We start from the raw sequence: 26,131 nt of genomic DNA on the forward strand, positions 1-26,131 counted from the left end.
AGTGTTTTGTAATGTCCTGGCATTTTTATATGCCAAAGGGAAATGGTTTTGTTGAAAAAAAAAAAAAAAAAAAAAAAAAAGAAATTAGCCTTTTATTTAAATAGTAAAAAAAAAAACAAAAAAAAAAACAAAAACGAAATTGGTATCATTTCCTTCCCACAAATAGAATATTTTTTTCTGGTATTTGATCACTTCTGCGGTTTTTATTTTTTGCTAACCAAAACTTAAAAAGACCGAAATTAATGAAAAAAAAAAAAAAAAAAAAAAAGTTTTTCTTCGTTTGTTATAAAATTTTGTTTTCTCCTTCACTGATGGGCACTGATGAGGCTGCACTAATGGGGTTGCACTAATGGGGTGGCACTGATATGCAGCACCGAATAGGCAGCACAGATGAGGACCTACTGACAGGCATTACTGATGGGGCACAGACTGGCAGCTGATGGGCACCTCTCATGGGGGCTGCGCAGATAATCAATGTGCTGATTATCAGGCCCCCCCCCCCCGACAGGGAGAGTCGCTGATCGACTCTCCCTGTCAGCGTGAACCGAGGAATCTTGTGATCAGCTGTGATTGATCAGGTGGTAAGGAGCCTCGGTCAGGCTCCTTACCACGATCGGAGATGCGGTGTGTCAGTGACCCAGCACCACCGATTGCCGAAAGACGTCATATGATAACAGAACCATCGCCCGGTCATCATTTTGCTATAGGCTGGGCGGGAAGTGGTTAAACATTGTTTTTTTTACTTTCTTCAGTTACTTCCTGCATTTCAGGCCTAGGCAAATAATGCAATACATCCCAGGAGTCTTCAGGAGGAAAGGGGAGGAGGGGTTTTCTCAGCTAAGCACACCCTCCTGCCTGCCTGACTTAAGGGCAGATGGATTTCAAGTAATACTACAAATCATCTGCCTATACTCAAGATGGCCACAGCCAGAAATGTTAATGGGGGTTTTCCAAAGTTTATATTGAAGATTAAAAATTACATAGTGTTTTTGGTTTGTGGTGCTCAGATACAGTGTAGTTCCATTTAAATTAGAGGTCGACCGATATAGGTTTTTTCCTAGGCGATGTGGTATTTTAAAAAAATCAGGGCGTCCGAAATGATGCCGATATTTTAGACCGAGTTTTCTCTTTTTTTTCCTCTTCATCTCATAAACCCACTTCACCAGTTGTAAGCACTGGCACTGATTGGCGGCACTGATGGGCACTGGTAGGTGGCACCAATTAGAAACACTGGCTCTGATAGATGGTATTGGCTGGCACTGATATTAGGCGGCACTGATTGGAAGCACTGGTTGGCACTGGCAGGTTTCACACTGAGACCATATACTGTATGAAACTGACATATGTAACCGAATGCAGAGAGACCAGCTGTCAAAATTCAGTGGTGATGTCAGGGGTGGGCGGGACCCACCAGCTATCAAACACCAGTCAATGTGGTAGGTACTAGAGCCCCCTGGGTGCTTCAGCTTTATACAGCAACACAATTAAGACAAGTGGAAGATGGTGGCGCTTTTAATGGGGAAGAAGATAGGGGCAGTGAAAGCGGGGTTGCATGCAAAGGTCAGAGCTGAAGAGGGGTGAAAGTGAGATGTGACTAGGGGATGCAGAGGTAGGCACCTGTTGAAGAAGGCTAAGCCATGCACTCTGTGTAGAGCAGCACACCCCTAAACACTGCACTCTGTGTGTAACAACCCCCAAACTCTGCATTCTGTACATAATGCACTCCTGGTATTTAATGCCCCTTTAACCTCCCTGGCGGTTTTCCCGAGTGTGGCTCGGGGTTAAAATTCAGTACCATTAGCGGTAACCCCGAGCCACACTCGGGATCGCATTGCAGGATACTGGGGCGGCGTTACTTACCTTGTCCCCGGGATCCTGCGATGTCCCCCGCAGTGTCCGAGGGCTCTGTCCTCCTCCGAAGCCCCTCCGTGCCAGGCTCCGTTCCCTGCGAGCGGCGCGACGCACGGGGGCGGAGCCTGGCGGCAAATTCAAAAAAATGTCAAAATCATAACACATACAGTACTGTAATCTTACAGATTACAGTACTGTATGAAATGATTTCACATCCCTTTTGTCCCCAGTGCTCTGGCCCATGCCCTGCATGCAGTTTTACATGATATACACTGTTCTTTCTGCCTGGAAACTGGAGATTGTCCATAGCAACCAAAAAGTGTCCCTTTACGTCAAAAGTGGCTTTAGACCAGCTAGAAAACAGCGATAGTAAATTAGAACACTTGCAGAATTGAGCGATAGTGAATTGTGGGGAAATTTATTTTATTACTATTTTTTTTTATTTTTTTTTAATTATTTATTTTTATTTATTATATTATAATTTATGTTTTTGTGTTTCAAACTTTATCATACCCGGGATATCTACTAGACTCTGGTTTGGACAGATTTAAGTGTGTTATTGTTAAGATTTACAGACCTACAATATAAAACGCCAAATTTCCATGCAAAAGAATTGTACCGCTTTCAGCACCTAAAATCCGAAATAATCATACCGCCAGGGAGGTTAAGACACTTCAACTGTTAGTAAAATTTGACAACATCCACTATTTGATGTGGTTTGGAGGGTGTGTGTGTGTGAGAGAGTGAGTGTGGTGGGGGGGGGGGGGGGGGGGTTGTGGTTGAGTTCCTGCACCTATTTTTTGAGGAAAAAAAGGCCTGACGTTCACCAACAGCCAAATTTGAAAGGAAATTCCAATACCTACAATTTAATAGTTTAGAACTATTATAGTTTTAATTAATATTTATTAATAAATAAAAAATTATACTAAATGGTTAATAAACAAAGATTTAACTACTTCAGGACTGCCACCGCACATATACTGCAGGGGGGCGGCCCGGCAGCGCTAAACATACCTATACGATGAAAGGCACTTCCTGCTCTCTGTGCACGCCGCTGGTGACTCGCTCCCGCTGTGATAGGAAACAGAGGAAGCCAATCAGCGGGTCCAGCAGCCACAATGGCTGTCGGCCACCTGCGATCGTTCAGGGGAACAACAAAACTGCATGCTGTCTATGTAAACAAGGCAGACCGTCAAATCTGTGATTCCTACTAATCAGGAACACTGATTTTAGTCTAGTGACAGCACCCCCCACACAGTTAGAAAGCACCCATAGGAAAGGGAACACATTTAACCCTTTGATTGCCCGTTAACCCCTTCCCTGCCAGTGCATTTTCTTAGTACTGATCAATGTATTGGGGTCACTGGTCCCCAAAAAGTGTAACTTAGTGTCCAATTTGTCCGCCACAATGTCGCAGTCCCGCTAAAAATCACTGCCATTACTAGTAAATTAAAAAAAAAAATTTAAATTCCCTAAAATCTATCCTATATCAATATACGCCAATTGGCTTTTTTTTACCAAAAATATGTAGCAGAATACAAATTGGCCTAAACTGATTAAGAAATTAGATTTTTTTCTTACATAATTTTATTAAATAGGTTTTATAGCAGAAAGTAAAAAAAATTCTCTCAACATTGTTGCTCGTTTTAAAAAATAAACTGCAGAGGTGATCAAATACCAACAAAAGAAAAAGCTCTATTTGTGAGGAAAAAAAAAATAAAGACACCAATTTTGTTTAGGAACGTCACACGACCACGCAATGGACAGTTAACGTAGTGCCGCTTCGCAAAAAATGGCCTGGTCATTAAGGGGGTAAATCCTTCCGTGGCTGAAGTGGTTCATAGAATGTTTTCTGTTCTTTCGAATTTCGTTATTTCGAATTTCGTTATTTCAAATTTTCGTTCTCGGAAAAATTAAAGAGTCTTTTATGAATTTGGATGTTTCCGAACAAATATGCCGAATTTAAATGAAAGACAAAAATTTGAACGAAACTTATTGTCTAAAGTCCAAACCATATGAAAGATTGAGCCTTCAGCTGAATTAGAGCATGAACAGAAGGGGGTGGCTGAAGGATGAACAATGGCTAATGCTGGCCATACACTATAGGAAAAAGTGACCGAAATTTAGACAGTTTGTTCGTTTTTCTGCCAGTTAATGGGCACAAATTGGTTGAGACGTTTGAGCCAAAAAAAAAAAAAAAAACCACGAAGGACAAATTTGGAAGTTTTCGGCCGAACGATAAATTGAAAGGTTAATGTGTTTCTCGTCCAAACTGATTGCACTAGGTATATGTGAAAAAACAAACAAAAAATGTATTCATTTAGGTCCATTGAACGATTTATCGGTCATTACATGATGGCACTATCACTCGCTCTCACAGCTGAAAGTTTGTTTTTCGAAAATGGGTTTGAACGATTTTTCGTATAGTGTATGGCCAGCCTAAGTGTTGGTGTGTAGTAAGCCCTATGTAGGAACTTCAAGTATAACTAAAGGCAAAATACTTTTTTTCTTCTAGTTCTGAATAGAGTAGAGGGGGATTAGAATGCTTGTCAGTTTTTATTGCAGTGCGCCTGCCCCCCCCTCCTCTTTCTGTGTTGTCCCCAAAAATGGAGGAAATCTTCCAATGGAGATACTAGTTCTTGTGACATGGGGGACACCAAGGAATTCCCCTAATTTTAATAGATTTCCACTCACTTCCTGTTTGCTCTGCAATGGGACACAGACTGAGGAAAAAAAAAAAAAAAACTGACGTCTGTTATAACTATCTTGCCCTATCCAAAATGAATAGATTTGCCTTTAGTTCTACTTTAAGAGATCATACTTGTGACATAATTATGCATATAGCCATCGCAATCTTCCTCAAAGTCTAGCAGCTCATCCTTCCTGTAAAGCCTCGTACACACGGTACGAAAATCAGAAGGGGATTGTCATTTGACAGGCTGTTGTCCAAAGTTCTGACCGTAAGTACGCTCCTTTCAATAATTGTTTTCCAATTTTCAGCCAATAAATGTTGGAGCGCTCGAAAGCCCCTTCGACAGAAGCCGGCTGAACGGACAGACGACTCCAGTACACACAGGCCAAATGTCGGCTGGTTTCTATTAAACTGGCTGATGCCGGCAGACATTTGGGACATTCCGCCTGTGTGCAGTAGGCTTAGGGGGATGGGGTACACTGCGCATGAAATGAGTGGTACAATGGTAGGCATCAAAAAAAAAAAAAAAAACATCCAATAAGGGAGGTTGAAATTAGCATTGAGAACAGAAAAGTCCATTAGTTTTCCATCTGATATAATGTCTTTCAAACATACAAAACCCCCCAAGTTGCCCACAACTGAGGGTCTAGAACATTTCTTAGATGGGGGAGTGGGACTGCCCCATAAGGGTATATGCGGGAAGTAGGGGGAGGGGAGTGATATTTCTCTCAGGCCTTGTGCCATACAGAGATGGTGGCTCTCAAGCATGTAACACCAGCGTGAAATCAGGGTCCTCTAAGAACTAGGTTACTGTGAGTTGCATATGAGCCAACAAAAGTGGCCTCTAAGGTCACAGCTGGGTTGTCCTCAAGATGCGAGAACCTCCATTGCAAAGTTACCAGTACCACTGTTCAGCAATATCTTTGTATGGTTTTTTTAGTAATATACCTGGAAATTCAGAAGAGACAGGACATCTTGTGTCAGAGGGAGCTGTAGCATTAACACTAGGGCTGGGGAAAAAAATCGATTTGAATCTTGAATCGAGTTGAGAGGTCAAATCGATTCAAATTTTCAGCAAATCGATTTTTTAGATTTTGTTTTTCACCAGGACTGGCGCTGACACCGCGCCGGTCCTGTGGGTCTGCGGGCAGGAGTTTTTAGGTGAGGCCGCGGCCTCGGCCTAGTCCACGAGGCCGGACGCCGCAGACTAGGCCGAAGCCGCGGCCTCGCATAAAAACTCCTGCCTGCAGCTCCTCAGGACCGGCGCGGTGCCCAAAAAATAACTCGATTCAAATCGTGAAGCAAGTTTTAAAAAAGGAAACAAAGGAAACAATATTATCCAGCTTAGTGAAAAATTATTTTAATATTGATGTCGACGCATTTCTTAAAAAAAATAAATAAATAAATAAATTACAGAAATTTAGGGTTTTATGTATTAAGTTTTGATAAATTTGATATGGTAGGGAAGGGAATCCCTTTCAGGTTTTATTCCTATCCAAGACTCAGATTTTCCTTTTATTTTCTATTCTGAGGTAACCTTTTAATAAACAAGAAATTAGGTAAAATCTGCAACAGGGAAAAACAATGAAAATCTAACCGAGAACCCACGCTTCCCCTACAGAAGAAAAAAATATTTACTTGCATTTATGTTGCCTTTGTAGTTTGTCACTTCCTGCCAGGTGAAAAAGTTGTCCCTGGGACAGTGACTAAGAGCCCTTTCACACTGGGGCGGCGTCGGTGGTAAAACGCCGCTATTATTAGCGGCGTTTTACCGTCGGTATGCGGCTGCTAGCGGGGCGGTTTTACCCCCCGCTAGCGGCCGAGAAAGGGTTAAATACCACCGCAAAGTGCCTCTGCAGAAGCGCTTTGCCGGCGGTATAGCCGCGCCGTCCCATTGATTTCAATGGGCAGGAGCGGTAAAGGAGCGGTATACACACCGCTCCTTCACCGCTCTGAGGATGCTGCTGACAGGACTTTTTTTACCGTCCTGCCAGCGCATCGCTCCAGTGTGAAAGCTCTTGGGGCTTTCACACTGGAATGCAAGCAGCGGCACTTTCGGGTCGGTTTGCAGGCGCTATTATTAGCGCAATAGCGCCTGCAAACCGCCCCAGTGTGAAAGGGCTCTAAGGCAAAATCTCTCTAAACGGAGGCCCGTACAGTAGTAAAACCTGACAGGGGTTAAAATACCAAGTGTATCATACAATTGCATTAGTAAAAATCTGTTTTAAAAAAATCAGCACACTCAAAAGGTGGTGGAAAAAAAGAGGCACAAGACAAAAAAAATTATAAAATTAAATTAATGATCTGGTTACAAAAAGTGGACACAATCACCTAGGCCATGCTGTCAATTTTAATCAGAACACTTGCAGTGCTTGGCATGAAAAGGGCTTTGCATATACAAGCAAAATGTCTGCCAAAATCAGATACTGAGAGGAAGAAAATTGCCTGCATTTATTCTATTATCTGATAACTTCTGGCTGTTTTAATCCGATAATGGAGCACAACTGGCAAAGTGAAGCACTCTAGTAATCACCACTTTATCCTAACATTTCCCATTATTCTGGACTCATTAGCATAATTAGAATTACATTTCTAAATGATAATATGGCAGAGTCTAGAACACATGGCACTTCGAAAAACTGCTGATAAAGAAGAAACAGACTCCCTGCAGAGCTGAAGAAGGTGGCAAATTAGAACTACTGAGATCTTTTTTTTTAACAGTGTCTTTATTATATAATTTAATCGCAATGGGTATCTGTGGCAACAGAAGGCTATCTATGAACAGGTATTCATTCATGAATAGAGCAAAATCCTTCCAGCTCAAAAAATAGTAGTAAAGTATAAGGCTATAGACATCGTTTTACAGATGTGCAACCTAGAATATTGAGCTATAAATAACCATTTCCAGCAACTGTTGTTCAGAAGACCACAGAAGAAAAAGCTTAGGCTATACACACAGCAGGAGCAACGATAGCACTGTGCTGACAGGGATCTTCCAGTCTGCAAGGCAAATCATGTACGTATTACTAAAGCCTCACACCGTCGGCATTCTTGTTTTCAGTAAACTGCCCTATTCCCATTGTCTATTGACACAAAGTAAAAATTTCAGGGGCGTTCCGTATGTCCATTTTTCCTCCATCTGTTAGCGGTATTCACCCCCTTGGCATCTCTTGTGTTTTGTTGCCTCACAACCTGGAATTAACATGGATTGTTTGAGGATTTACATCATTTAAATTTACAGAATATGTCCACAACTTTGAAGATTTTTTATTTATTTTTTTATTGTGAAGCAAACAAATAGGACAAAATAACAGATAAAGTCAATGTGCATAACTATTCACCCCCCTAAAGTCAATACTTTGTAGAGCCACCTTTTGCGGCTATCACAGCTCCAAGTCGCTTTGGATAAGTCCTTGCAAAACTGCTCCAGCTCCTTCAAGTTGGATGGTTTGCGCTCGTGAACAGCAATCCAAGTCTGATCACAAATTTTCTATTGGATTGAGGTTTGGGCTTTGACTAAGCCATTCCAAACACATTTACACGTTTCCCCTTAAACCACTCAAGTGTTGCTTTAGCAGTGTGTTTGGGGTCATTGTCCTGCTGGAAGGTAAACCTCCGTCCTAGCCTCAAATCACACACAGAGTGGTACAGGGTTTTGCTCAAGAATATCCCCGTATTTAGCACCATCCATCTTTCCCTCAACTCTGACCAGTTTCCCAGTCCCAACTGCTGAAAAACATCCCCACAGCATGATGCTGCCACCACCATGTTTCACTGTGGGGATGGTGTTCTTTCAGTGATGTGATGTGTTGGGTTTGCGCCAGACATAGCGTTTTTCTTTGATGGCCAAAAAGTTCAATTTTAGTCTCATCGGACCAGAGCACCTTCCTCCATATATTTTCGGAGTCTCCCACATGCCTTTTCACAAACTCAAAACGTGCCATTTTGTTTTTTGCTGAAAGTAATGGCTTTCTTCTGGCCATTCTGCCATAAAGCCCAACTCTATGGAGCGTACGGCTTATTGTCGTCCTATGTACAGATATTCCAGTCTCTGCTGTAGAACTCTGCAGCTCCTCCAGGGTTACCTTAGGTCTCTGTGCTGCCTCTCTGATCTCCTTTCCTGGTCCATGAGTTTTGGTGTGCGGCCATCTCTTGGCAGGTTTGCTGTTGTACCATGTTCTTTCCATTTGGTTATAATAGATTTGATGGTGCTCCTAGGGATTATCAAAGATTTGGATTTTTTTGTATAACCTAACCCTGACTTGTACTTCTCAACAACATTGTCCCTTACTTGTTTGGAGAGTTCCTTGGTCTTCATGGTAGTGTGTGGTTAGTGGTGCCTCTTGCTTAGGGGTTGCAGCCTCTGGGGCCTTTCAAAAAGGTGTGTATATGTAATGACAGATCATGTGACACTTAGATTGCACACATCAGGTGGACATCATTTCACTAATTATGTGACTTCTGAAGGTAATTGGTTGCACCAGAGCTTTTTATGGGCTTCATAACAAAGGGGGTGAACACATACGCACATGCCAATTATCAGTTTTATTTCTGAAAAATTGTTTTATGTATATATTTTTCTAATTTTACTTCACCAACTTAGACTATTGTGTTCTGATCCATCACATATAATTCAGATTAAAAAAAACATTGAACTAAAAGCTGTAATGTAACAAAATAGGTAAAAAGCCAAGGGGGGTGAATACTTTTGCAAGGCACTGTACATGCATCTCTATGGGCTAGCGGACGTTAGCGGATGATCATCCGCTGACATCCGTCTCCACTAAGCTCCTTTTTTTAAGACGGAAGAAAACCCAATTTTTCTACTGTTAAAAAAAAAAAAGGCAACGGACGCAAAACAGATGTTAGTGAACAATCTGCTGACATTTGTTTTTAAACCCTCCCCTCTCATTAAACACACTGTATATAGCCAGTTGCTAAGGAGGGGGTCGGGAAGCTGGCCACCAGGTCCTTAACCGATGAGTCATCAGCTGTCAGCGGGGTTCCCCCTGAAAAAAAAAAAAGTGGGGTCCCCCCCAAAATCCATACCAGTCCTGTTGCTGTCTGGCATCTGTTATATAGCCATAGGGCGTGGCTATCCAATGATGTCACCTGGAGAGCCCGCCTTTGAAATCACAGGGGCTGGGCACTCATCTGATGGCCACGCTCAATGGCTATATAACAGATGTCAGACAGCGGAACATCGCAGTTTTTTTTTTTTTGCTACATTCAGCTGTAAGCGAGGAACCCCGCTGACGACTCAGTTATTAAGGACGTGGCCCCCTCCTTAGCAACCAGCTATATAGAGTGACGATCGGTTCAGTCACTTTTTTCGTAGGAAAAAAAAAAAAAAAAGAAAGGAGATGTCAGCGGACAAGAAAGCGAATGTAAAAATTGTAGGGCTGAAACAACTAATCGATTATGAAAATAGTTGTCAACTATTTTCATAATCGATTAATCAGCCAGCCGATTAGTTGGCCTGCATACAGAAGGCAATATTTGTTTACATATCAGGAAATACAGTGCAGCACACATACAGTTCAGTACACTGTCCATACATGTCAGTAAGTGCCTGAAAACTTGTGAATGTGAATGTGTGAGGAGCAATGCCTCATGGAACATGTAGTCTTGGGCAGTAAGTGAGTGGGTGTAAAGGCAGAAGTTTTTTACCTTGTTATAGGGGCACACTATACTATAATTTGTAGCTTGCATTTGGGGTACTCTGAAGGCAGGAGGAGCCAGAAGCATCGGTGAGGAACCCCAGAAGAGAAGAATCTGGGCTGCTCTGTGCAAAACCATTACACAGAGCAGGTAAGTATAACATGTTTGTTGTTTTAAAAAAAATACTTTAAAGACTGTGCAGGGAAGATCGGCATCTGAATCCAGAGAAGGTAAAGGCTGATAGACTGAATGTAATAGAAGGCATTACAATTACATTTAAAGTAAACTTTTACATGGAGGCAAGCCACATTACGTGGGAGCAGGGCATATTACATGCAGGCAGGGCACATGGGAACAGGGCACATTACAGGGGGCAGGGATCATTACATGCGCCCCGGTGTGAAAGGGGTCCAAATAAAAAATGTGATCTCCTAGTCTGATATTTACCAGATTCAACCTCCAATATTATATACAGTATATCTCTTCTGTCTGTTATTCTCAGAGTGGATTAGAGATTTTTCTCCCTAAACATATAGTTGGTTATTTATATTTACCACTGCATAGAGATTTTTAAGAATACATTTTTTTAAAACTTTACATATTAAATTATACACCACACTTTTTTTTAAGGTTATTATCTGATTAATCGAAACAATAATCGGCCAACTAATCGATTATGAAAATAATTGTTAGTTGCAGCCCTAAAAAATTGACATCTGTATCAGTTTTTTGATCCGTTTTTACACAAAAAAAAAAAAAAAAAAAAGTGACTGAACTGAACTAAAAACAAAACGCCTGTGTGAAACCAGCCTTAAACAAAATAGAAATGACTATTTAGAAATCTTAGTTATAACATTTGTAAAACATCAAAATGTATCCAAGCCACAAAGCCTGAAAAAAATGCAGTCAACGCATCTAAGGACTGGTAAGCTGCAATACATTACTTTTTTTTGGGTTTAGTTACGATTTAGAGCTGAAGCAACTAATCGATATAATCAATTTTAAAAATAGCTGCCAACCATTTTCATTATCGATTAGTTGGCGAGACGATTATACCGTAATTATAGGCTAGTAACACATACTTTTTCTCCCCAGAAAATAGGGGGCAAATCACAGGTGCGTGTTGTACGCCAATAGTGTACCTAGGAGGGGGACGAGCGCCGCTGGAATTCACAGAGCCATCATTTCCCATTTACTCGGCTCTAACTCACGTCACACACACAGTCTCGCCTCCGCCACCGGCATTGGTCCAGTGTTCTATCACAGGAGCTGGTCCAATGCCGATGGCGGAGGCGGGACTGTGTGTGTGACTGCCGAGTAAGGTGATGACGGCTTTGTGCTTTCCAGCACTGTTCAGGCTACATTGATAAAAGATGGTGAGGCTGCAGATGAGAATTGAGGCTAAAAATGGGCATTAATCAGGCTGCATTGATGAGATGGGCATTGATCAGGCTGGACTGATGAGATGGGCTGCAAATGGGCATTGATCAGGCTGCATTGATGAGATAGGCATTGATCAGGCTGGACTGATGAGATGGGCTGCAAATGGGCATTGATCGGGCTGCATTGATGAGATGGGATTTGATCAGGCTGGACTGATGAGATGGGCTGCAAATGGGCATTGATCGGGCTGCATTGATGAGATGGGCATTGATCGGGCTGCACTGATCAGGCTGCATCGATGAGATGGGCTGCAGATGGGTACTGATCAGGCTGCAGATGGGCATTGTTCAGGCTGCATTGATAGGCACCGACCCTTATTTTAATTCAAAGTTGTTTATTTAAAAAATTATTTTTTTTCCTGAAACTTCCCTCTTAAAATGAAGGTGTGTGTTATACGACGATAAATACAGTATTTGTTTACATATCAGGAAAACACAGTGGAGCACACAGTACCTGAGAACATGTGAATGTGTGAAAGAGCAATGCTTCATAGGACGTGTAGTCCTGGGCAGGAGAAGGAAGTGTTTTAAAGTGATTCTAAAATGCAGGCTTCGTACCTTAATGCATTTTATGCATTAAAGCAGAGTTTCACTCAAATTTTTTTACATTATTCAACTCCATTCAATACCTAGAACAACCTTTGGGAAAAAAAAAAAAAAATTTTTTTTACTCACCTCTTCAGGTCTGTTGCTAGGCAGTCCCTAGTAATCTGCCTCTTCCTCTCCAAGGCACCTGACGTCATTTCCCTCGGTGCCCGTGCTCGCTAGTGCTCCTGGGAGATGTCTGTCATCATTTCCCAGGAGTCAATGGGCGAGCGCTGAGGACTTCGTTGCCATCACAACGGGGACTGGCACTTCCGACTAAGCCGCCCGTTGTGATGGCAACGTCAGAAGTGTACGGCGCATGCGCAAGAACGGGCGGTGCATGCTGGTAGCTCAGCTGCACCAGAGCCAAGAAGATAGTGCTTGTGGGCTTCACATGCCCACAAGCACTATGGAAACCTCTACAAAACAGGAATATAAGATATATTCCTCTTTAAAACCGTCAATTGAGCGCCGATTTTTAACACAATCGTGAGCGCTTTAAATATCCATTATCAATGAAAGATATGGCTATAAACAGTGGGAACTCCGCTTTAAGGTAAAAAAACCTTCTGAGACCAGATCCCACCTAGAGTCACTGGAACTGCTATGCCGCTCTTCTCCTCCTTCTGCCTATTTCCAGAAGCCTTCATATTATGTAACCATTCATAAAATACAAAGGCTTCTGTGAATAAACAGCAGACAGGAAGGGTGGGCATAGTTTCTGCATGTACTTCTCTCCTTCACAGGCAGAGTGTGTCCTCTGAGGGTGCAATAAACTTGTCATATATAAGTAATAGGGAAGTCCCAGAGGTGACATGCACTTAATTCGACTTAAGTCATAGTGTACCTGCATTTATTTTTGCAAAGTTGCTCAATTCCTGGAATTGAGCTTTTAAGTTAACATAGATTGCCGTACTATTTAGCACCATAAATCTTTCCCTGGTGATATCCGCTTGCATCTCAATCTGGGTGTGTGTGTGTGTGCGGGCATCAGTCATGCCGCAGACTTCATGTGCTTAGAGTAATGTGTCTATGAGTATAGAGATCCCAGTGACCGAGAGGAGCTCTTAAGGCAGGCCATACCAGTGGGTTGAACTAAAGAAAAACAGATGCCCCTTATCCACATTCAAATCTCTCCTGCTTAGCCATTGTATTCTGACAGCAGGTATTGACAGACTTCTATACAACTAGCCTGCCCATAGATGGATCAAAATTTGTCCCTGCTGAACCAGTCAAGTTTTGATCCATCCATGGTCAGCTTAAAATTTTCTGTATCTCCTTTCACTATCCAGTCACAGGCTTGGCGAGTAAACAAGACATGCCAATACAAGTATTACTTATTTGCCACAGATGATAAAAAAAAAAAAAAAAATTTGGCCTGCTGGAAAAGGCTTTACTGTGTGGCAAAGCTATTTGCTTGGAGTTCGGCTTTTAACATTTTCCCATTATCATATATAGAGGTGGTTGGGCACTGTTTTATACATGTATTAAGGGTATATCTACTGTTACTCCCAGTAGGCAGTGTTATGCATAGGCTTGTATTCTCTGCTCAGTGTCTAGCAGTGTAGGGTGTTCGCTGAGTGTTCGAGACAGGACAGTATTACAAAGAACCAAAACACTGGAAAGTGGAACAATGAAATGGAACGGTTAGATATCAGCATGGAATTAAAATTATATTGGTGCTCATTTCACTAATCCAACTTAAATTCAGCTTCAGTAATCCCACTGTGTGTTTTAGAACAGCAACCTGCAATTTCTTCTCCCATATAAGAACATTCCATTCATTCTGGTCAAAGACTGCAGTCTTGAAACCTCTCAAAATAAATGTGAACCAAGGAATGACCTAGCACGTTTTGCTAAGGCATGCGGAGCACAAAAAAAATTCCTAAAAAAAAAAAAAAAAAAAAAAAAAAAAAAAGAAGAAGATTGCTGGCCTGAGCAAAAAGGTAACTTGAAAAGGTCTTTTTGGTGCTAAATACATTTAGAAAAAAAAAAAACATAGTCCAATCAATGCAATTATGTCATTTGAACAGATTACACTAATTGTCAGTTTGGGTAACAGGGAGTTGCTTAAAACATGCGCACAAGCAGATCAGGAGCACTGAAATTCAAAAAAGGGAGGAGTGAAAACATTTCACTGGGGGAAAAAAAATAAAAACCTTGGCAAAATGTTTATGTTACAGTGTGTTTTTGCAAACAAAGCATCTTCTAAAGATAGGGTCTAGATCTACTATGAAGAAAAGAGGAATTTTGACTTGCTGAATGAATAGGATATTGGAATTTGTACCTGTAAATTCTGTATCTTAGAATACAGTACAGGCCATAATTAAATCAGAGCATTATATTACCTTTATCTTCAGGTCATTGGATATTGGCAAAAGCCCAAGACAAACTTAACCGAAACCCCTCGATGCAAGAACAATGGGCGACATGACAGGAAAATTTAGGTTTTAAGGGGAAAACCAATACGGGAGGTAAGCAGAACACTGGTTTACCATGGCTACCCAGTACCCAAGTGGAAGAGGAGCTCAAGAGAGGTTACCACTGCTGATGGGAACACAAAAAGGAGGATTCGATGTTGAGTGTCCCACCAGAAGGAAATCCCTCTATTTAAAATGGCTAGCTCCAAATGGTCATGAGGCCCAGCAGGAGTCCCAGCATCTGACATGAAAGAGTCCAGTGTAGTAAACTGTTAATAAGGTGATAGATAATGGGGGGGGGGGGGGGGGGGTGAACCAGGATCTATAGGGTTGTAAATAAAATGCCACAAATATGGCCAAATATGAAAATATGGAGTGGTTTTCACAAAAGATTACTAGGCAAGAAGAGAGGCATCTTGTGCCAAATTGGGGCTATAAAGGGCTGCATCCAAAGTAAGGATGGAATGCGCAAACATAAGGAATATCTGTGTAGTAACAATATTATACAATTGCCTGAATGGGCTGTCACGCATCCACAGGCTACGGAGGATGGCGGAGTGTGGTAGGCAACTGCCGAAGCGGTGGTGGACCACAAGGGGATGGGAAGGGGACCCATCCAAGAAACCTGACAAAACACCCTATCCTGGAATTGGCAAATGCCAAACTGCAGCTGTGGAAAGGATGGAAAAAAGATGCGTTGGAGCTCAGTATAAAGACCCGAGTGTTAAACCCATGAAAGTCATATCATGGAAAAGAGAAAAAAAAAAAAAAAACCCTAGTTAGACTTACCGGTAACGGTATTTCTACGAGTCTTTCAGGACAGCACCTGGAGAGAGCGCAGCTCCACCCACTTTCCCAGGAAACACTGCAGTCAGTTTCTTTAAAGACCGGACACTTCCACCATGGCCTCAGTTGTTCATAGAGTACCTCCAGCCATGCTGAAATTAGATAAGCAGAACACAGCAATAACACATCTTACAACCTCAAAACTTAGGGCGGGTCATCGGCGCTGTCCTGAAAGACTCGTAGAAATACCGTTACCGGTAAGTCTAACTAGGGTTTTCTCCCTTCGTCTTTCAGGACAGCACCTGGAGATGATAAAAGAGTACTTACTCTAGGGTGGGACCACCGCCTGCAGGACCTTCCTGCCAAACGACTGTTCCGCTGCTGATAGCAAGTCCAACCTGTAGTGGCGGGTGAAGGTGGAGAAACTTGTCCACGTGGCCGCTTTACAGATCCGACCCGGGGAAGCCCCTGCCCTCTCCGCCCAGGACGTTGCTACTGCCCTTGTTGAATGGGCTACTACCCCCTTAGGGGGCTCTGCTCCTGAAGCTTTATAAGCTTCGCTGATGGCCATTCTGAGCCATCTACCTATGGTGCTTTTGGATGCTCTATACCCCTTCCGTGGACCAGAGAAGAGAACAAAGAGCGAATCTGATCTTCTAAAATCTTTCGTTATCTCTATATAATGTAATAAACACCTTCTCACGTCCAGGGAATGGAAAGACCTCTCCTTAGCACTGGACGGGTTAGGACAAAAGGTAGGGAGAATTATCTCTTGTTCCCTATGAAATGCTGATGCCACCTTTGGCAAGAAACCCGGGTCAGTTTTTAGCACTACCCGGTCTGGAAAAATATAACAAAAGGGTTCTCTTATGGAAAGAGCTTGTAACTCGCTTACTCTCCTAGCTGAAGTTACTGCTACTAACAGGACTATTTTTAACGACCATAGCCTGATTGACGCTTCCTCTGGAGGTTCAAACGGCCCTTTGATTAGACCCCGCAGAACCACAGACAGGTCCCATCTAGGAAAAAACTTAAAAGGTATTGGCCTAGCTCTGGCCAATGCCTTGAAAAACCTAATAATAAGCGGCTCCCTTGATAACTGCCTCTCAAGAAAAACCGATAATGCAGCTACCTGCACTTTTAGGGTGCTAGCTGCCAACCCCATCTCCATTCCCTCATGGAGAAACTCTAGCACTGAAGCGATTTCCTGTGGCGAAAGTATCCTAATCGCACACCAGCTATTAAATCGTTTCCACGTTTTGAAGTAGATGGCCCTGGTAACCTCTTTACGACTGTTCAGCAGGGTAGAGACCAGTTTATCTGAAAGGCCCTTATTTTTTAACATCTGCTCCTCAGTAACCAACCTGTCAACCTGAGATGCTGGGTATTTGGGTGATGAAGGGGGCCCTGCGTTAGGAGGTCCTTCCGAAGCGGAAGCTCCCAATAAGGTTCCACCGCCATCCCCTGTATTGTTGCGAACCAAGCCCGTTTGGGCCAGAAAGGAGCCACCAGAATCATCGTCGTGTTCTCTTTCTGTAGCTTTCTTAAGACCAAGGGGATCATCTGAAAGGGGGGAAAGGCGTAGCACAACTGGAATTTCCATGGCTGCGCTAATGCATCCAATCCCTCTGCCTGATCCTGCCTGTTCAGTGAGAAGAAGGCCTCTACTTTTGCATTCTTTTGGGATGCGAAAAGATCTATTTGGGGCATTCCCCATCTTTCTGTTAGTTGTTGAAAAGTCTCTACATTTAGACTCCATTCTGCTTCCAGTACTCTTTCTCTGCTCAGAAAGTCTGCCATAAGGTTTAAATCTCCCTTCAGATGTATCGCTGTTATGGAGTTTAGCCTGTCTTCTGCCCAGGCTAGAATCTGGAGTGCCAAGGATAGCAGAGCCCTGCTCCTTGTTCCTCCCTGCCTTGATATATAGGCCACCGCTGTGGCATTGTCCGATAGGACCTGAACATGATGGCCCCGGACTGTTCTTTCGAAGGCCCATAGACCCAAGAGAATAGCCCTCAGCTCTCTCCAATTGGAGGACTTTCTGGCTTCCCAGTCTGTCCAACTCCCCTGAGCCATCTGCTCGTCCAGGTGGGCGCCCCAACCCCAGGAACTTGCGTCTGTTGTTAATCTTTTCTGCAAAGGAAAACTCCAGAGCAGACCCCTGTTCAGGTTTGAGTGATTTCTCCACCACCAAAGCTTCCTCTGAACCCGCGCAGGTATCCTTATTAATTTTTCTAGGGACTCTCCATAGGACCAACTCGTTAAAATTGTCTGCTGGAGCTCCCTTCCATGTAGACGTGCCCACTGCACCGCTGGAATAGTCGCAGTGAGTAGCCCTAAGACCGACATAGCTGCTCTTATGGAGATTGGCATATTTGTCTGCGTCTTCTTCACTGCCTCCTGAAGCTTCTCCCTCTTCCCTTCGGGGAGAAAAATTTTCTCCTGGATGGAATCTATCGTGTAACCCAAGAATAGTATGGTCTGAGATGGAATCAAGTTTGATTTCTCCTCGTTGATTATCCATCCTAGACCTACCAGGTGTCTCATTGTCTTTTCCAGATCTCTCACTAACAGGTCCCTTGTTTTGGCAAAAATTAGTAGATCGTCCAGATAGGGCAGGACTGATACCCCCTCTACTCTGAGTGGGGCCAAGGCCTCCGCCAGGACTTTTGTAAAAATCCTCGGAGAAGATGACAGCCCGAAAGGGAGAGCTCTGAACTGGAGATGAAGGGTAGATTCCCCCAGTTTTATCGCAAACCTTAGGTGTTTCTGAGATGTTGACGCTACTGGTACATGCAAGTATGCATCTCTCAGGTCTATGGAAGCCATAAAACATCCCGGGGTCAGGAGATTCTTTACTGAGAATATTGTGTCCATCCTGAACTTCTTGTACCTGATAGCCTTGTTTAGAATCTTCAGGTTCAGGATGAGCCTGAATTTTCCCGACGGTTTCTTCACAAGAAATATGTGTGAATAGCACCCCTGTTCTAATTCCCCAGGGGGTACGTTCACTATCACTTTTTGTAGCATCAAGTCCTTCAGGATAGCTGTCATTGCTAGTGACTTTTCTGAGTCTCGGGGAGCCTGGGTTATGTAAAAACGCACAGGAGGAGGTTGAGAAAATTCCAGCCTGTAACCCTCCAAGATGGTCCTGAGGATAAACTGGCTGCTTGTTATAGTCTTCCACTGTAAAAAGAAGGTCTGTAACCTTGCTCCCACAGTTGGCTGACCGTCACTGGGTTTTTGGGCTTGTGGTTGGGGGGCGAAAAAGTACTCCTGACTTACCCCTCCCTCTTTGAGACTTCCAAGGCCTTTTGTAGCCTGCCTCTTTGGTATCTGGGGTCTTTCGAAAAGCACGAAAATTTCTGTTGCCTTGCGGAAGTACCTTCTTCTTTATAGGGAAAGCCTTCTTTTTGTCAGCTGTTCTGTCAAGAATAGCTTCCAGCCCAGGGCCAAACACTAGATCACCTTCAAAGGGTAAACCGCATAATTTTGTCTTTGAAGCAGTATCCCCTGTCCATGTCTTGACCCATAACGCCCTGCGAGCTGAGTTTATCAGAGCTGTGGATCTGGCTGACATCCTGATTGACTCCGCTGAGGCATCTGCTATATACCCTACCGCCCTTGATAACACCGGTAGCGTATCTAGCAGATCCTTACGAGGCGTCCCTGCCTCAATGTGGATCTTCAGCTGCTCCAGCCAGTGTTCCAGATTTCTGGCTACCACAGTTGAGGCCATGGCAGGCTTCAAATTTGCTAAAGAAGAATCCCATGCCTTCCTTAATAGGGAGTCTGCCTTTTTGTCCATGGTATCTTTAAGGATACCCATGTCCTCAAAGGCCAGGTCAGTATTCCTAGATACCTGGGAAAAGGCTGCGTCTAGTCTTGGCTTTTTATTCCAAATATGCGAGCTATCCTCATCAAACGGAAACCTTCGCTTGAGGGATTTAGAAAAGAAGGGGGCTCTCTCTGGATCCTTCCACTCCCTTTTAATGGTCTCTGATAGGAATTTATGTACAGGAAAAACCCTGTGTTTTTCCTCCCCGAGGCCTTGGAACATCTTATCGTGTAGGGATAGCTGAGCCTTATCCTCTGTGATGTTAAGGGTAGTATGAATTGTTCTTAGTAAATCATCTACCTCCTCAAGGGATAACTTGTACCTAGAAGAAGGAGAAGAAGCTTCATTTACTTCTTCTGCTTCCTCCTCCGAATTTAGTAAAATGTTACTTTCCTCCTCCTCTGAGTCGCTGCCCCCTCTGGATGCTGAAACAGAGGATTGAGAATGTGGCACCACACTGCTATGCGCCGTTGGACGCCTATCTAGGTAGGACCTGAAGGACTCAAAGGTGTCTGCCAGTTCCTTCCTGAAAGAGCTTAGCAATTCGCTTTGTTGAGCTGCAGGACTAGCAGGAGCTGTCTCCTCCTTAACTATGTCCGTAATGCAAGATTTGCATAATACTTTGGGCCAGGAATCCCTCAGTAACCCCTTACAAGAGGGACACTTCCTTTTAACAATAGGGGAGACATGCTTGGTCTTCTCCTTAGCCTTCTGCAATATCCCAAGGGAAAAAAGACAATAGCTGAACCATATTTCACAAACAACAGTTTACATGCTGTATAAGGAACACAGAAAAAAACACCACCAAGGAAGTTAACCCTTTAACACCTATGATCTGTTCCACAGCCGGTGAATCACCCCACAGATCCACCTTAAAACATAATTAATCACTTATCCCTCCTTTAGTACTCAGGACCAAGTGATCTGCAGGCTCCCCACTTTTTTTTTTTTTTTTTTTTTAGGGAAGGGATAATAACTAAACATTATAAATGCCCATAGAGTAAAAGACAGAGACCAGTATCCCTGCTTACCTGAGCCTGGCTGATTGTTGTGGCTCCTGCTCCTGCCACCGCCGTCTGATCGTCCTCCATTATTGACAGGACACACAGCGGCGTTTGTGCTCTTTTATTTGATTTTCCCGGGCCGCTCACCGCTGTGAGGGCCGGAAATGAAATCAGCCATGGAGACCGCCCCCCCCTCCTGCGTTCCAGCGGCCGGAACCGGAAGCCGCGTCGCGCCGCTCGAGGCCCCGCCCCCGGTCGGAAATGACACGCTTGCCATCCGAACCCGGAAGGCGTGCGGCCCGTGGAATAGACGCCGCTCTACTCCACAGCCCTGCCACCGGTCTGTAGGAGCGGGACCCTCGCAGCCTGGCTCTCGCCGAGCATGAAGAGGAGGAGGCACCGGAGAATCCCCCACACGTCAGGGAGGATGCTGGGCTGTCTTTGGAAAAGAAGAAAAACGATCCGGTATGCCCTAACCTTCACCACCTGGAGAAAGCGCAGCACACCCCTGGTTCCCTGCAGCGCTTCCACCATGGCGGAGGAAACACTACAACTGAGGCCATGGTGGAAGTGTCCGGTCTTTAAAGAAACTGACTGCAGTGTTTCCTGGGAAAGTGGGTGGAGCTGCGCTCTCTCCAGGTGCTGTCCTGAAAGACGAAGGGAGAAAAAAACACACCAGATGCCCAGACCCACACAAGCAATGTGGATGCAAGGATCTCTCCTTCGGCTCTGTAGTATTCCGATAGAATGCTGGTTATCCAGCAGCCTTTCAACAGAGCCAGGCCATGAGACTGGTTTCTGTTGCACAGACAACGCTACACACAGAGAAAAATTCTGCCAGTTCATAAGGAGAAAAGATTTGGATTATTGATCACAGAAGAAAGCTCATCAATAAGTTCTCTAGACCAGTTAACCAAAGTTTGGCAGTCGCCAAGGTGACAGCAGCTGTAAACCCACTGACAAAGGAAGTTTTTATAAAAGGAAAGGGCTTTCTACAGAAAGGTACTGTACAACTAGGCTCATCTATCCACAGCCTAGTACGAACTGCCCCAATGAATCCACACAGTAACCGATATTTGGTAAACGGTAAGTAATTTCCTTAACGGTAGTGGAGAAGAGAAAAAACTCAAGGCGCCTCAGGCAGAAAGTCCACATCCCTCTAGTTTGTGATGCCGCAAGTGCATCAAATCAATTCTATTGTTTTAGCAGAGTTATAATCAGACAGAGGCAAGGCAAAATTGTGGCTGCATTTGAAAGCCCTCTCAGATTCCAGAAGTGGCAATAGCCTCTGCAATAAATCAGACTCTGACTTTTGCCTTGGTTATACAGGTCACTGCTAATGTCTATGTAAGGTAGCTGGAGTGGTATCGGTGTTGGCTCTTGCTCTGGAGCAGGGCAACTATTAGTAACTTGAAAAAAAAAAAAATTGACATTTCTTTTCTGCCTGCAGAAGATTTATTGGCAGCTGTCTGTTATAGGTGTTCCTGCTCCCAAGCACCTGTAATCCTCCATTGCCAAGTGAGGGTATTCCCTTGCAGGGTACTCACAGAACAGACGTGGACTAAAGACTTTGTACACCTTTAGAACATGTTTCGTCCATTTGTAGGGTGCAACATGCTACATGTTCCAGTATATTCACTATTCTCCCCTCACGCCCGAGCCCCACCAGAAGGCTTGTAGCTCTCAATGGACTACAAGTGCACTGATCAGTTCACTCCTAGTTCATGGATACTTCCAAGAATTATGTGGAAACGCAGTGTAGCGCTATAAACTGTCATGAAAGCAACATGTTATACAGTGCATTAAAAAAAAATATATAAATATGAATTGTTGGTATATAAAGAAAGTGCAAAGTCCAGTGGCTGAAGCCAGTGATATGTAGAGTCACCAATATAGTGAGTTCATAAAGGCAAATAGCCCACAAATAAGGAGGACTTTGAATCCACTCTTATTAAGAAACCACTTTTGGTAGGGAGATGAAGCAAGACTGGCCGATGCAACACCAGGGATAGTGTATCCTCCACCCAGGGAATATAGATGGATACTCTTACTGGACAAGGTAAACTCGCATTCCAGCGGCAGTGAGTCAATCGAGCTTATGGCAACCAAAGCCTGGAACTCCAATGCTTGATGCCCCAATTGAAGTCCACTGGGATGAAACGTGTCAAGCTTGCATTCTACAGCTCCCTACATTGCTTTTTATCCTTGTGATCACATTTTTTGTACACATCTGTGACTTGATGTATGTACTTTTTATAATAAATCCGCTTTTTTGACCTGCACCATATGGAGCCTTTTTGTCTTTCACTATCCCCACATTCGTTCGGTTGAGAGCACTCTTATACCCACTACTACATCTGGATCGTTCTGCAACCGGGTTCCAGTTTCAACCTGTCTCGTGGGAGTTACATAGCTCAGCATTGGAGTTCCAGGCTTTGGTTGCCATAAGCTCGATTGACTCACTGCAGCTGGCACGCAATTCCACCTTGTCCGGTAAGAGTATCCATCTATATTCCCCGGGTGGAGGATACACTATCCCTGGTGTTACATCAGCCAGTCTTACTTCATCTCACTACCAAAAGCGGTTTCTTTCTAAGAGTGGATTCAAAGTCCTCCTAATTTGTGGGCTATTTGCCTTTACGAACTCACTATATTGGTGACTCTATATATCACTGGCTACAGCCACTGGACTTTGCACTTTAATATACCAATATTTCATGTTTATATATTTTTTTAATGCAATGTATAACATGTTGCTTTCATAACGGTTTATAGCACTACACTGTGTTTCCACATAGTTCTTTGACTGTTTTAGTGTTAGCAGCTTTTCACATTATTGGTTAGAGCAGTAATTTCACAAACCTTTTCATGGATACTTCCATACTTGCTTTCAGTCAGAAAACTGAAGGAGATATGGGCAGAAAGCTGGAGACATATCTGAAGGAACCAGACATTGCACCCATAATCCACTGATTGTTGGTGCAATGCTCTGCAAGCTCCTGTATGGAAAAAAATAAAAATAAAAATGTCCCTCTTCCTGCAAAAAATGCATGCATTTATTATTTTTGCCTTGAAGGTGAACTTCCAATTTAAGGGGTTTCGATGTGTCTGACATTAAGGATATGGTGTAAACCAAGCGCTAACGGAGTTCCAGCAGCAGTTTCAGCTTGGAACTGAGCAACAGATGGCGTTGTAAACAATCAGCTTGCATTAACAAGCGCACAGTATAAACACTACATTACTAGTCCAATGGAACTTCTGGATGGGGAGTGGAGAAGAGCTGCCGGATTTGAACAGGAGGGTGGTGTAATAATGTTAATCCATTATGCCAAACAGCGAGAAAATTGAGGGAATGGCACGAATAGTGTAAATCCCCTTACAAATGTGCCCTTAGATTTACCTGTGTGCATAGCACTGCAGTACATCTTGTAGAATAAAGATGTAGTATATACTACAGAGCCATCAAGAGTAAGCCATGAACCAGTAAGTAAAAGTGTACAGGGAAACCCTTTGTTACGTTTTCCACGTTGCCGGTTTTATCCAGAGTCCAGGTTTCCGCCCACAGTGGGTGTACCCTTAGAGGAGTCATCAGGGTCTGGGTGCCACAGGGCTGGATTATGGCCCCGAACCTGTATAGCACTCTGGCTAACTACACATTGCACCAGAAGGTGGGAGCCAAGCGCAGGATCCAGTGCCTGAAGCAAATTGCAGGCCAGCCCCACAACTATGGTGTATGGTTTTTCAAGGTGTGCCCAAGCATCACCATTCAAGAAATTGCTGATGAGCCATGAAGGCAGCAAGCAGACAGATCTTGATAGAAGTGTCAGTTGAAGAAGGTAATCTAGGGAAAAGATGGATGTGCGATTTCTCCATACTAAACCAGATGTGTGCAATTGTTATCTGTAGTGCATTATAAGGGCCATACCATTTTTGTCTGGTTGTAACAGTTACTTGCCATGTATAACAGAGGCCATTGCTAAAAAATAAAAATAAAAAATAAAAAAATGTAATGTATGTTATGTAAGTGCACATATATATTTTCCTTCTAGTGAAAAAGATAAGAAAATCAGTTTACAAGCCAAGGAAGAGGTTCAGACATGGATCAAATTTGGCTGCATCCTTATAAGGCATTTCCCTATGGTTCAAAAAATGCACCAACCAAGCTGATGTACCAAATTTAGGCACTGAGCCAACATGTTTTGTCAATAACCTCATCAGGAACATGCCATCAGGCCCATGTCCCTGATGATGTCAAGGGTGATGAAACATGTTGGGCAGAACTGTAAGCGAGTGAGGAGAGGCCAGCTGCAAGCTGTTGGTTCTTAGCCATCTAGTGAGACACACACACACACCAACCCCTACTCAGTGCTGCAGGGCCACTTAGGATTTAAATGCAGCATTTCTCATCTCATTACATAGGAGTGTAATTTTAACTTCTTTTAATACAGTTATATAGTAGTGAGCACTAATTTTATTCTTTTTTTTTTTTAGCTAAGAAACTAAGAAACTAATCCCAGTCATTGGAGTGTGGTGATTTGCTTGCACTGGCTGGGCTGAATTTTGAGTTAATTTGCTGAAGATACGTGTGGGAAGTTCCAGGTTTTATAATTCATCAATATTCATTCCATCCACTGCAGCCCCACTGGGGATTTATGTTCTAAATGTGCATGATCATGGTCATACTTTAAAAAGGTGACAGCATGACCGAAAGGGGATAAAGGTGGTAGCTTTTTCTGTGGATGCATATTCACACACAGATTGGTTTGATTGACAGACTTAAACAGACTTGCACGGTTTGCTTCAGCATGGCTATCTAGAGCTTTAGGTTATTCATTTTTATATTTGGTGGCAAACATTTTATTTAACGTTATATTTTGGGGTGTTTTTCATGATTTTTCCAGTCACAAATTTTTGGATCTGGTATTATGTTACACATTCATATTTTTGGAGCACTGCACAGATATTCAGATTTGTATTTTAATAAATGAAAAAAAAAAAAAAAAAAAAGATGCACTTTGACCTTGTTATTTTGGTGATATAACCTCTACAATTTTAAATATAAGTTTTACCAAGCTGTAAAACGCAAGCAGCCCATAAAAAAAAAAAAAAAAAAAATAATAAAGATAAATAAAGATAAATAATAAAGATAAGTCTCAATGTGAACATTCTGAGGGGACTGTAAAGCCCGTTTTGTTCAGCTATGCACTTCAAATATTCCCAGAATACTTTGTCTCCTTTTGTCTTAAGCATTTAATCCATTAGAAAGGGAGTTTATTCAAAATGTGAAAAAAATGAATGAGGTACATGTCTCCAATGGATACAGTTCAGGCTACAGTTTGAATACTTCCCACCCAATGCTTCATTAGACATGTTTGCACAACATAATAATTTCAACGACCTAGCACAAATTGTCAATGAGGCAGAGGGGGGGATTATTTACATAGGTGCCTGAAAGACTTCAGGCCCATTCACTCCAAATGCAGTACTTATACTGCCACAATAAATAGAACTCCACTGAAAAACATTTCAATAAAGTTCTGTAAGCAAAAAAAAAGTTGAGAAAGAGAGATAGAGAGAGAGATAGAGAGATAGAGAGAGATAAGATAAGATAGGATCTCATTATTTCTACTCTTCCAGGAATTTCAGCTCAAATAATTTGGAAACTGGAATCCGATTACAGAATAAGAAAGCATGTTACCTTTGAGGCTTGTCGCAGCCACCTTAAGTAGTCTGTGAATGTATCAAAACAAACATAGTATGTTTGACTCTGGGGTCCCGACGATGAACTGAAAGCCAAACAGTATTGATGTTTTTTAACTTCTTCCACCTAAACAGGAAAGGGGGAAAAAAAG

The 26,131-nt window shown here is 43.0% G+C and overlaps 1 protein-coding gene across 1 annotated transcript in view; it reads right to left on the reverse strand.

Moving 5' to 3' along the window:
- Window positions 1–26,131, reverse strand: part of PHLPP1 (PH domain and leucine rich repeat protein phosphatase 1) — a 272,841-nt gene that overhangs the window by 121,184 nt on the left and 125,526 nt on the right. The window contains 1 exon segment of the mRNA XM_073630923.1: window positions 25,978–26,106. Within this exon segment, the coding sequence (XP_073487024.1) occupies window positions 25,978–26,106 (129 nt within the window).

The sequence above is a fragment of the Aquarana catesbeiana genome, linkage group LG05, assembly GCF_042186555.1.
Source record: "Aquarana catesbeiana isolate 2022-GZ linkage group LG05, ASM4218655v1, whole genome shotgun sequence".
Taxonomy (NCBI): Eukaryota; Metazoa; Chordata; class Amphibia; order Anura; family Ranidae; genus Aquarana; species Aquarana catesbeiana.